This window comes from Otolemur garnettii, unplaced genomic scaffold (assembly GCF_000181295.1).
Source record: "Otolemur garnettii isolate 467f Iridium unplaced genomic scaffold, OtoGar3 scaffold00035, whole genome shotgun sequence".
Classification (NCBI taxonomy): domain Eukaryota; kingdom Metazoa; phylum Chordata; class Mammalia; order Primates; family Galagidae; genus Otolemur; species Otolemur garnettii.
The window spans coordinates 4,974,528-4,987,558 of record NW_003852430.1 but is presented as its reverse complement, the minus strand read 5'-3'; the positions used below and the strand labels follow the sequence as shown (position 1 = coordinate 4,987,558).

General features: G+C 40.3%; 1 protein-coding gene across 8 annotated transcripts in view; it reads left to right on the top strand.

Moving 5' to 3' along the window:
* The window catches only part of DST (dystonin), a 480,961-nt gene that overhangs the window by 342,406 nt on the left and 125,524 nt on the right, over positions 1 to 13,031 (top strand). For 4 of the 8 annotated variants that reach the window (XM_023513157.1, XM_023513155.1, XM_023513156.1 and 1 more), the window contains 6 exons: positions 857 to 1,090; positions 2,604 to 2,756; positions 4,673 to 4,906; positions 5,366 to 5,632; positions 8,437 to 8,973; positions 10,080 to 10,256. In XM_023513157.1, the coding sequence (XP_023368925.1) occupies positions 857 to 1,090; positions 2,604 to 2,756; positions 4,673 to 4,906; positions 5,366 to 5,632; positions 8,437 to 8,973; positions 10,080 to 10,256 (1,602 nt within the window). The remainder of the gene's footprint in view (positions 1 to 856; positions 1,091 to 2,603; positions 2,757 to 4,672; positions 4,907 to 5,365; positions 5,633 to 8,436; positions 8,974 to 10,079; positions 10,257 to 13,031) is intronic. The other 4 variants (XM_012805072.2, XM_012805073.1, XM_012805074.1 and 1 more) reach the window with 1 other exon arrangement.

Here is a 13,031-nt window from a genome sequence, read left to right as displayed (position 1 = left end):
ATAGTTACATAGATGTGAAACGGTAGTAATTAGTCATATAAAAATAGTCCCAGAAATACATACCAGTATAAGTAGTACAGTCATGTGTCTCTTAAGGATGGGGATGCATTAAGAAGTGCAAATCAGTAGGAAGTTTTATCTTTATGTGAACATCAGACTGTGCTTCTGAAAGCCTGGAAGACACAGACATGATTGTTACAGTACTAAACGCCCTGGGCAGCTGTAGCTCCGTGTGTCCGGTATTGTAACCTTAGGAGACCAACATGACACTATATGGTCAGTTTCTGAATGAAACATTGTTCCATTGTTACCCGGTGAATGACTGTATTTATATGTTACTCACCTTGGCGTGCTGGGTTTTTTTTTCAAGTTCTTAATTTGAACAGGATCTCTCATGGACAGCAGTTGGGCTTTTCTAGGAGTCAGAAAACTGAAATTCTGGCCTGTTAAATTCATATTTCAAATTTCCCGTAGTCTTACGTGGGTGTTACCACAACTTTGTGGGTGTTGTAAATACTAGACAGTAATATTTTCGTCTAGATGTTTCCCTTCAATGTGCTAAATGGACCTAAGCTGGAAATTTGCCTTGTGTCAGAGTTACATTTTAAGTATGCAGGCAAAGATAAAATATTCTTAGATTATTTACCTTTTTAATAATATACCAGCTACCTTGGTGTTTAAATAATTTATTATTGTCCTCTATTGCTAGGCAATAGGTAGATCTTTGACAAATGACGCAAAAGTCAATAAACCTTTCCATCATTGATATAAGAAGCATATTTAAAATATGTTATGTTTATATAAACATTTCTGTGGCTTAGCTCTCTATGGGTAACTTGTGCTGCTTTGTTCACAGAATGTCATAAAAGAACTCGGACACACCAAAATGCAGCTGGAAGCCACGGCCTTTGACGTGCAGTTCTTCATTTCTGAATATGCACAAGATCTGTCTCCCAGCCAAAACAAACAACTGCTGAGGCTCTTAAATACGACTCAGAAGTGCTTCCTGGACGTACAGGAATTAGTAACTACCAAGGTGGAACGTTTAGAGACTCAGTTACAGCTAGAGCAAGATCTCGATGATCAGAAGGTTTGCCTGTCTTCGTGGAGTTGGAATTCTTTACTTTTAGTGTGAAACTGCAAAGCAGGCACCTAGGGGTTATAGCATGATAGGAAAGGTTTCCTGGAAAGGCTGTAACGGACAGGGTATAATAATATGTTTAAAGATTATTGCCTTCCATAATGATGCTATACTATGGTTGATTTTAATTTTCGTGACTCTCAAAAATATTCATTTTGGCTGAGAGTCTTGAATTTTTTCCCCTAAGGGTAGGACATGTGGATGTGCTCAGAATGTAAGGACTGAACTGGGGCCTTGTGTGGCTAAAGAGGTTAAGAGTTTGCTTTTCCTCTGGGAGGTGAGGTGGCAAAGCAGTTCAGAGCGTGGCTGTGGAGCCAGGTTGCCTGACTTTACCTCCCGGCTGCATAACTCATTTGTTATGTGACTTAGGACAAGTCACAGAAGGTCAGTTATCTTGGGAAATCAGAAATCCTAATAGTGCTAGCCTGGTAGTTTCTTCAGTATTGGTAAAAAAAAAAAAAAAGTGCATATTTAAAAAGACACTTTGTGGCTGGATGCAGTGGCTCACACCTGTAATCCCGGCTCTATGGGAGGCTGAGGCAGGAGAATTGCGGAAGGTCAGGAGTTGGAGACCAGCGTGAGCAAGAGTGAGACCTCGTCTCTACCAAAAATAGAAAAAGTAGCTGGGCATTGTGGCAGGCACCTATAGTCCCAGCTACTTAGGAGGCTAAGACAGGAGGGTGACTTGAGCTCAGGAGTTTGAGGCTGCTATCAGCAAGGTTGCGTGTTAGCTTGGGCAACAGAGTGAGACTTTGTCTCAAAACAAAACGAAAACAAAAAACCATTTTGTACCTTGCCTGGCATGTGTTTGACTTTTACTAAACATGATCTCTGGCTATCAGATGAGTAATTAGTGTATATATAATAGGAAAAGGAAAGCTGCAGGTAATTAGTAATGACATTTTAAGTTAATCTTAAAGATTTAACAGATTATATGAAGAGTGCTAAAAGCAATAATGAGCAAAGAGGTGGGTATGCAGCTGGACATAGGGATCAGTACAAAGACTGCATGCAGCGTATCTTTTGTTATTTCTTGATGCACAAGGCATTGTCTCTAGCATGATAACCTGTATGCACATATCAAATACATTAACTGACAAATCACGACTAACTTCTCTTTTGATGTCTTTTTGCAGAATTAATTCTGTGTGTTGCAGTTCTCAAGAGCTTATGAAAATGGGATGTTTCTTCCTGTTGGTCAGAAGTTCCATCTCTTGCACATGTGCATGGCCAGTATTCTGTTGGGCAGTTTCATCTAAACGTGATCTCTGTCCGTGTTCATGGAACAAGCTCCTCCTTTCTGTCTCACCCCACACTCTGTTCATACCCCACTGCTACCATGTTTACAGCATACTTCTGAAAGCTTATTAGAGGAAACTTGAAATGGGTTTGAGTGAGAAGCTGTCGCAATCGTGATTTTACGACCACGCATTTAAGATGTTTTGGTTTATCTTCACTTTAGGATGTGGCAGAGCGTCAGCAGGAATACAGAGAGAAACTCCAGGGCATATGCGATCTCCTCACCCAGACTGAAAACCGGCTAATTGGTCACCAAGAAGCCTTTGTGATTGGGGATGGCACAGTTGAGTTGAAGAAGTACCAGTCCAAGCAAGAGGTAGAGTTTGGTTTTGTACTGGCAGCTCTGTGTGGATGTTTACTTACTGTCATTTGGAAGGCAGTTAGGGTTATTGAAGAATACCAATAATTTTACCTTTTCAGAAGCAAGGCATAGCTGGATGCGCCAAGCTTGAGCTTGAACTTTATACTAAAAATTAAATTTCTAACGTCAAGCAAGCCAGGATATTTTCTTGACTATTTTGGTAGGAGAAATTGAGTAGAAAAGGTAGAAAGGTGGTTTGACAATGGAAATACCTTGTGTAATAAATTAAAATTTGGATTCACTTAAGGCCAGGCTACTCACATGAGGATCAGGAAAAATAGCCATCAGTTTGAGTTCTTTCTCTTTAATTCCTTCTTATTTCTTCCCTCTTTCTTTGTAATTTGTTTCTTTCTATTGGAAGAAAATGAAAAAAAAATGAAATGACAGATAAAGATGTGTTCATTTTAGATGTAGGAGAGAAAACATTCTCATTGTAATTAAATAGCTCTTGGTTCCTATGCCAGACTCTGTCCATTGCCAGCTTTATAACTCAATCTCTGTGAGTCTCAGTTTCCCCATTGGTCATTCTTCCATTGCTACATAGTTTAAATGTTAAGTAAATATTGTGTAAGTCACTAGCACAGTTAATATCACATATTAATGGCCCAATAAATAGGCTTCTTTTTGATTCAGAAACTCCTCAGAAAAATTTGAGAAGGATTAAAATAACATATGGAGAAAAATAATATTAAAACTCAAATAGGGCTTGGCACCTGTAGCACAGTGGTTATGGTGCCAGCCACATACACCAAGGGAGCCAGGTTCAAACCTGGCCCAGGCCAGCTCACCAAGACAACTACAACAAAAAATGGCTTGGCATTGTGGCAGGTGCCTGTGGTCCCAGCTATCTGGGAGGCTGAGGCAAGAGAATCACTTGAATCCAAGAGTTTGAGGTTGCTGTGAGCTGTGATAGCACAGCACTCTGCCAAGGGCAGCATAGTCAGGCTCTGTCTCAAAAAAACTAAAATAATATAATACAGAGAATTAAAATGCATAATAAAGGAGGAGAAGAAGAGGAAAATTGCATAGAGAAATCTCAACAGAGGAAAGCTAGAACTACCAAAGAAGGATATGAATCTTGAGCTTCCCAGCAGCCAGGGCAAAGAAACAAACACCTACGTATTATAGAACCTGGTGTTTAGATGAAGAAGGTATCTTATTTCCCTGGGGAAACTGTTTTTATCCTGAGCAGTAGATATAGTTGAAAAGAAAGGTCTATTTTACTTTTATATTTATTTTTTTGAGACAGACCCTCACTCTGTCACCTTAGGTAGGGTGCTGTGGCTTCAAATTGGCTCACAGCAACCTCAGATTCCAACCCATATCACAGAAGGCTCAAGTGATCCTTCTGCCTCAGCCTCCCGAGTAGCTGGTGCCTGCCATGACACCCGGCTAGTGTTTCTATTTTTAGTAGAGACGGGGTCTCACTCTTGCTCAGGCTGGTCTTAAACTCCTGAGCTCAGGCCATCCACTCGCATGGGCCTCTCAGAGCTAGGAGTGCTAGTGAGCTGCTGTGCCCAGCCAAAAAATAAAGGTATTAAAACAGTAAATATTCTCTTGTATTTATACGCTTAAAAATCTGGTGTGTAGAAATTTTTACAGACTGTGTACTGAATGCTTCAGTGTTTTTGAGATTATATTCTTTTGTTAAACATGAATATCCATGCTTTTCTTTTATATTATTTGAGATTTTAAATTATATTAAATATTGTAATTGAAATAAACCAATTCAAATTAGCATACTGAATATGCTTTTCAGACCACGTGTACCAAACTCTCAATCTCTTCACTCACTCCCTCTTTTACAATTACAACTCTGGAAGAGTAAAATAGATATAATTTAACCATTCGGTTTTCTTTTGTATTACAAGGAGTTACAGAACGACGTGCAGGAGAGTGCACAGGCATTGGCAGAAATAGTGAAAAACACAGAGACCTTCTTAAAAGAGAGTGGGGAGAAGCTGTCACGTGAAGACAAGGCTTTGATTGAACAGAAGCTTAATGAAGCTAAGATAAAGTGCGAACAGCTTAATTTAAAAGCAGAACAATCGAAAAAGGAGCTGGATAAAGTTGTGACGACAGCAATCAAAGAAGAAACTGAAAAGGTTCCTATTTATATACGTGGCACATTATTGCTATGTCCAAATGATTAGCTCACCTGCTACTTGATGTCTTAAGTGATATCAGGTGGTAAACAATGATTAGCACCCAGGGCTGGAATTCTGGGTTTCTAGATGCACACATGTAATTGACCAAATATTACCAAAGGCTTAAGGAGTTGGCATTGCTTAACTTTTTCTTAAAGTTTAAAAAAGGACTTTCTTACATTTCACAAATGTGATCACTCATCAATTATAAAATTTTGAAATGTATCTTTAAGCACAAGAAAACTTCAGAGAAGCTGCCTGTTGCTCTAACGTATAATTTCGGCATGGTAAATTTTCCACGTGTGTCACTTTTTAGTATCCTTGTTCTATTTTAAAATGATCTCCGTACTTTTGCAGTGTCTTAAAACTCTGCCTGAGCCCCTGTTCAGAGTCCCTCTGTGAACTTTCCCTGCCCAGGTCGCAGCTGTGAAGCAGCTGGAAGAGAGCAAGACCAAAATAGAAAACCTGTTACACTGGCTGTCAGCTGTGGGCCAAGACTCAGAAAGGGCAGAGACCAGACTCAAACAGGTCACGGAGCAGAACGGCACCCATTTTCAAGAAAGTGACGGCAAGTCGATGATTGGAGAAGAGGATGAAGTTAATGGTAACCTGTTGGGAACTGATGTCGATGGCCAAGTTGGGACCCCTGAGGAGAATCTGAACCAGCAGTACCAGAAAATTAAGGTGTGTTGTCGTAAACATGATGCTGTTGTTCACTTCTATTTCCAGCAGTCACGGTGGAAACAAACTAGGCTGTGAGTTATCTTTTTAAACCTTAGTGACCCCACAGAGTAAAATCCATTTTTTTCTAGGTTCATCATTATGTCAAATACTATAAGTCATTGTAAGAGTTCTAACAATGTCAAAGAATAAAGAGAAGTAAATCACTAGATATAGGATCCTCCGTGTAAGTGAAATGAAATTATAAGAAATTTGATTTAAAAATAATAATAGTTAACACATTTAGCAGTTGCAGTGGGCCAGGTGCTCTCCCAAGGAATTCTGTCTTATCACATTTAGTCATCCCAATTACTGTTCTAGGTTTTGGTTTTTCATTATGCAGATGGGAAACCATAGCAGTATTAAAGGAGCTTCCTTAAGTTCAACATCTAGTAAGGGGTGAAGTTGGGATTTAAAATTAGGCCGTGTGCTCAGCCACCCTGCTAAACATTAATCCGTGTTCACTTAAGTTCTTCCTGAACTCAGCTCAGCTACACAGCTGTTGTTTAGAGGAAGTATAAAAGTCCTTCTCTAAAAGTCCCTGCAGGATTGAAATTAAAGTTCACATTAATGCTACTGTTGGAACAAGGGCAACTTTTGTAGAACCGTTTCTCAAGTGTGTCATCCTGATAATTTTGTGTCAATATTTGGCCTTTGGTAGTGGGACGACTGAACTTTAGAAACTTTGGCAGTTCTGTTTATTTCCCTCCCACTCTTAGTTTTTGGAATCTCTGGCATAGGCTGTGAGGTTCTTACAGAAACTATAAATTATTCCAGAAGAAGGGCGGGAGTGTTTACTCTGTCACCATGTCAAGGAACTGTTACAGGACCTTATTATGAAAAATCAGATCTCTTAAAATGAAAAAAATCTGATAAATTCCTAAAGGAACTTTATGAGCCAGTTACAGTGAAGTCACGAAAGGTGAGTAACTTGTCCACAGTAGTGAAAAATACCGGTAAGTGGAGTTAAAGATGTCACATAGGAAAGTATTTTTAGTCAGGGTATGACCGTTCCTTCCTGATCTTTTTACCTCTAAGTACATAGGAATCCGAATATGTTTTAGGAAATTTTCATCTCTCAGTAGAGTGGGGAAATGGCCAAAGGGCCTGACCCAGTGATTTCTAGCTCTCAGTAGTTGTGCCATCAGAGGTCTTCAGCAAAGCCATTCTCCTCCTTAGGCCTTAGATTCCTCAACTGTAAAAGGAAGGGGATGGATTTGATAATTTACCGGGTATTCTATATCTCTAGCCACGCTGCTGTGTGCGCAGCTCTTCTGGAGGCCAGCATATGAGTATAATTTAAATACCAAAGATAGTCTGTGGGAGAAATGTCATTTAGTCAAAAGTGTTTATCCTGTGCCCACAAGGCTGCAGGCATCGTTACAGACGTGAGGACACCGATGTTAACGGGCCTGTCGTCAGCTGGCTGATTGGGAGCAGACGCAGTGAGTGAGCGGTTGTCCTATGCCACTGCACAGCACGCAGTCCTCGTACTCAGCCCCCGAGTGCTAGCACCTTTCTGGGTTCTTGGGACTCCCCATCGAGCAAAAGAAGTTCCCTATCCTGGCCCCACAGATAAGAACTAAGTTAGATGGGGTGTTAAAAGGTGGTGAGTGCTAAGGGAAACAGTGTTGGGGAGTTAGAAGAGGATGGTTGAGTGTGGGGTTGGGGGCCACTTTTCAGTGTTTAAATAGGGCTTAAAGGAGATGACTGATGCAGGATGTTACTGGATGAAGAATAATAAGAGAAAAAGGTCCTGAGGCTCTTCCAGGGTGGGGAGAAGAGTGGGTGTGGCAAAGAGGTTAGAGGCGGTGCAATGAGCTCTGTTATTTGGCTCCACGTAAACTGTTATAAGAAACAGAGAAAATTCCCCCAAAGGATTCTTTTCCTTTTTGCCACATTTGTGTGGCATATTGGGGTGAATGGGAAGACATTGTATGGCTGGAAGGAAAGGGACTTTGGCCACCTGCGGCCCTCTTAAGGCTGTGGGGACCAGTAGCTCTGCACATCTGTGACCTGCTCACAGTACACACACCCATCCAGGAGCTCTGCCTTTCGGCCTGCAGGGTGGATTTGATCTCTGGGATGTGCTAGACTCCGCAGTATGTGATCTCATGTACTCGTTACAGCACACCTGGGTTAGGTGGGAGTTACTGCCTCCATTTTCATAGGCAGGAAACGGAGGCCCCATGAAGCTAAGCAGCTCCCTCTCCGATTCTCTTCAGATCTTCCTTTAACTTCCATTGAGCCTCTCTGAATGCACAGTGTTCCTAATTATTGTTGGAATGTTTTTGTAGCTTTAAAATGACAGGCTCTTCCTTCTACATAAATGTTTTTCTAGGATCATTTCTTAATAAGAAATATCATACTTACTTGCTCGATGATTAGGTACCAACATTAGCAGTCCTTTGGGGATAGCTTGTAGGGAAGCAGTGAATCAAAAGGGATCCAACGATAGAGGCTTGTGTTAGAATTGGAACAGAAATTTGTTACACTTTTTCCAAATTTTGCAAAACCAGGATCTGTCCCGTGTGATTATCTAAATGCTTTCTAGTGAAGGTTGGAAACCTCCTTAAAAATAGGAGTAGAGTTCTTGCTATTCTGAAATTCATCCTGGGAAGGGGGATATTGCGCAGCTTGAAGAGAAGTGGGAAGCAAGTTGTAACCTTTGTGGATCATTGAATCCCGTCAGTCCTGAAGCGACAGGGAGCTGTCACAGTGTCGTTCTGTCACCGCGTGAAGGTCACCGTCAGTTTCTTTCTACCTAGGCCCAACACGAGCAGATCGTCTCTCAGCACCAAGCCGCCATCATCGCCACTCAGTCCGCACAAGCCTTGCTGGACAAGCAAGGCCACTATCTCTCTCCCGAGGAGAAAGAGAAGCTGCAGAGGAACATGAAAGAACTGAAGGCTCATTATGAGACGGCCCTGGCCGAGTCCGAGAAGCAGGTGAAGCTCACGCACTCCCTGCAGGAAGAATTAGAGAAGTTTGACGCTGACTACGCCGAGTTTGAGCACTGGCTGCAGCAGTCAGAGCAGGAGCTTGAAAACCTGGAGGCAGGCGCGGATGACTTCAGCGGCTTAATGACCAAGCTGAAGAGGCAGAGGAGTTTCTCGGAAGATGTCATTTCTCACAAAGGTGACCTGAGGTACATCACAATTTCTGGAAACCGAGTGTTAGAAGCTGCCAAATCGTGCGGCAAGAGAGATGGCAGCAAGGCTGATATCGACACCTCTGCGACCCACCGAGAAGTTCAGAGCAAGCTGGATCACGCTACGGACCGCTTCAGGTCTCTCTACTCTAAGGTAATTTTATTTTTTACAGGAGAGAGCAATCTGAGATTATCATCTTCACTCTGTCCTCTTCCAGTTCTCTTTTGGTATTAGAAGCAAAAATCTAAAACAGAAGCAGGGGGAAAAGGTAGTTTTCTGACACCTCCCTTGGTTTTATTTGTCTTTGTTGACTTCTGAAAACTGTGCTTTAAGATTAGAAGCGTAAAGGTATTTTATTGACTCAGTTTTGAGAGAGTGGTTTTCAGAAAACCGTAGCTCTAGAACATGTTCATATCCAGTCTGACCACCAGATGGCATCTGTGTACCAACGAAGCAGAAATAGTTTGCAGCCTCTCAAGCTTGGGAACCGAAGTTTTGTCTCAGACTGTTCTCTTCACAACTGCTACAAGCACTTCTTTTACAGATATTTGATCAGTATCATTATTTTAATACTTAATGACTAACAGACTGTTTTTCTTCTTTTAACTGCTGTGGATGACAAGTAAAAAGGCTCTGTTTAAAAAGAAAATCTAAGAATATGTCCCCCTGTTTGCATTATAAACTTACCAAGTAGCAGAAAGATTTGAAGACCATTGTTGCCTCTTGGCATTACTTCATTCAAATAGACTGCCTTCCTTGTGTTAATCTTGTGCAATATGTAGAAAAAATTGACTAAGCACTGGGTGGTACCTGTGGCTCAAGGAGTTGGGCGCCAGCCCTGGCCAAAATAAAAAGTAATAATAATTTAAGCACCCTTAAAACCATCCATCCAATGCATATCTATTCACAGGTTGTATAAAGCCCACTGGCAGTGGGCGTGGCACATCTGCTTCCTATGATGATTGATACTTATAGCCTTCATTCTGGGTTAAGAATTAGCCCTTGTAAATACGTTTTTGAGTTTTGAGTTGGTAAAATCTAGAACTCTCTCCTTATTTTTAAGGTTACTCTTTTGGCTTCTTAGAGAACATTTCTTCACGTAAAGAAGAAAATCTTGGCCCCTTACAAGAGATTTCGTCAACTTTGGTTGAAGTCTGCTTTTTTTCCAAGTTAGATAGTTCACAGGCTGTAAAATTGTTTGATGCAAATGGAAATAATGGGTTTTAATCTCCTACCCCTTTTTCTCTTTTAATTTTTAGTGCAATGTTCTTGGAAATAACCTTAAAGATCTGGTGGATAAATACCAACACTATGAAGATGCTTCATGCGGGCTCATTTCCGGCCTCCAGGCCTGTGAGGCCACAGCAAGCAAACACTTATCTGAACCTATTGCTGTAGACCCCAAAAATCTGCAAAGACAGTTGGAGGAGGCCAAGGTAAGGAGAGAGAAAGAGAGAGAGAGATCCAGCCTTTCAATAGTCTCACTGAAGGGATTACAGTTTCCCATAATTTTGTGAAAGTTTCACTTAAGGTAGGGGAAGAACAATGTGGAAGTAAACTTCTCCCTCCAGGGGAAGTTGTGACTATTTCTCTACTGTCAATTCTTTCCCACCCTCAGCCCCCCCTCCCCCGTCATTTAACCAGTTTGACATTGCTGTGAGGGTTTGTCACCCGCATTCTACTATCCCCCCTCCCAATAGTTTCCAGGCCACTTATTCATCTTTATATTTATTTATCTTTCACATTGTTTTTCTCCTCCATTAAAATTACGCTCCTTGAGGGCAGACGTTTGTGTCTGGTTTTTTCACTGCTGTTTTCACATCACCCAGAACATTACCTGGCACAAAGTAGGAACTCAGTATTTGTTCAAGAATGGACAGGTGGAAGGGATGAAGGGATGTCACTGTCATATTTGGGAGTTCTAAGGACCAGGAGTAGACTTCATGTTGAGTGTCCTCGTAATTCATAGAGACACAAAGTTCAATTATTACCCAGCATAGTTCTCAGAAAGCCTGTCTTCTCTTTCAGAAATACAGATTTAATGTCAGAATTACATCATCAGGGGAGTTTCTTTCATGCTTACGGTGGCATAGAAAATCTCTCAATTTATTTTTTAAATTTAAAACATATTTAAGGTAAAGGGGAAGAGAGTTTAAAATAGTTTATTCTTATTTAGTACGACCAATTATTTTGCAGTTTAAAAATTTCATTGTTTCATTTTATAAATTTATTCTGTGATTCCTTTTAGCAATGGGTAATAGTAGCTTATTGCTGCCATCCCTAAAAATTAAACACAGTCTTGCTAACTAAACAACTGCCTTTCAGAAGGCAGTTAGTTAATCGCATGTTAGTTAAAGAGTCAAAATCTTCTTTGCCGTGTTAATAAGCTTATTGGGCAAGCCTGAAGTCAGGCATGGGCTGAGACCAGTGACTTGTGGCTGGAAGAACACTAAGTCTTACCTGGGGTGAAATGTGGCTGGTTAAGGCTCAGCAGAGGGCCTGGAAAGGGGGTGGAAGCAGGATGAAAGGAGGAAGGGAGGACACGGAGGTGAAGAGGACACCTCTATCCTCTTTATGTTATGCAGTCCCTCAGTGGACACCGGGGAGTTCCCTGGGCAGATCAGCATCCCCAGATTGATGCAGCCTTCCCAGACACCCACACAACACAAAGGCCTGCTGCCTTCACATGTGCGTTTTCAGTCCTGGATTTTTGTCTTTGTATTTATTTTCCTTCCTTTTTTCCACAAGCACAGAAACAGATCTGCTCTAATTAAGTTTTCAGTTCCCGTTTAATTATATGTTCAAGGACACTGTCTGTGGTGGGGGCAGAGATATGTACATTAACGCCATTATTTTGGTAGGAATTACCACTAGTTTAAAATGATTAAGATTGCCTGTATTACATTTAATTAGCAAATTTGCTATTTTAATATGGGAAATATATAAAATAGAAATAGATTTAAAGTTAGATCTATATTAGGAAACTGATTATATCCTCTATAAAATGATTTTTATATAATTAGAGCAAAGAAAAAGAAAGAATACCCAAATGAATGCTAAAATGATGTGAATTTTTAATTAAATAGATGCATGTATTAATTTTAAAGTAGAAGAATGTATTTGGTAAGTGCTGTAGAAAAGGACTCCTCTAGTCCTAAGGCAGTTAAAGAATATAAAAATGAGAGCAATGTCTCAGAAGAAAATAAATTCCAATTAAGCCACAGAATAATTTAAAAAATTACTTGCATAGTTAAAGTTGTTCCTGGCACATGTATAAACTTTTGCTGCATAATATCTCAAGACATGTCAAGGATAAATTTTTATGAGGATTAAGTTGTCTCTACTTTTTCATTTTTATTAACAACATTTTACAATTACTTTTAACAATAACAAACACGTAACACTACTATAAAAATCAGTCTTTTCCACATTTAACACACTATATCTTCTACTTAAATTCTATTGTATAATATGTGTAATTTTGGGACAGCCAGTTACTTTATTTGAAATAATTCTTTCCAATAGTGTCTTGTTATTAACATTATTATTCAAGGAACTGTTAATATTATTGTCACTAGTCTGATACCACTGGGCTATTATAACATTCCTCAAGCGCCCCTTCCAGGGAAATCAGTGGCTAAAATAAGATTTTACACACATAAGAGGCACTGAAAACAGGATTCTGGGACGAGTCTAGAGGCCAGGTTGGGAACCAGCCCTCTAGACTCAGAGTATGTTGACTGAGAGGGTCTCCTTCCAGCTCGCACTAGTCTCTGGGGTGCTGTTAAGTCAGGAGACAAATGCCCTTAGCTTTATGGACCTCGCGTTTTTCTGGTCCAGGCAAGGGGAGGAAGGTCATAAATCTCGCAGTATTTCCTATCACAAATGCTTCTTTCCTGTTTTAATTTCAAGGAAATCCATTCAAAACAATATAAGATACCTATGCGAATACTTAGAATTTAAGTTTCGTTTCAAAGTGGCACTATAAACCACAATTGTCATTAAGTTATAACTGGATACATGTTAGGAATTAAAACTATGAACTCTCTTGAATGTGATCATCAAAAGTAAAGGCATGGGTTGCTTTGAAAAGAAGTGAAGAGGAGCTGTCTTTTTTTATAACCCATTTCTAAGGTTCAGGATGATAGGCAGGGCCATCTTTATTGGACATTTTTATAGAACCATGATAGATTACACATATTTTTTCACAT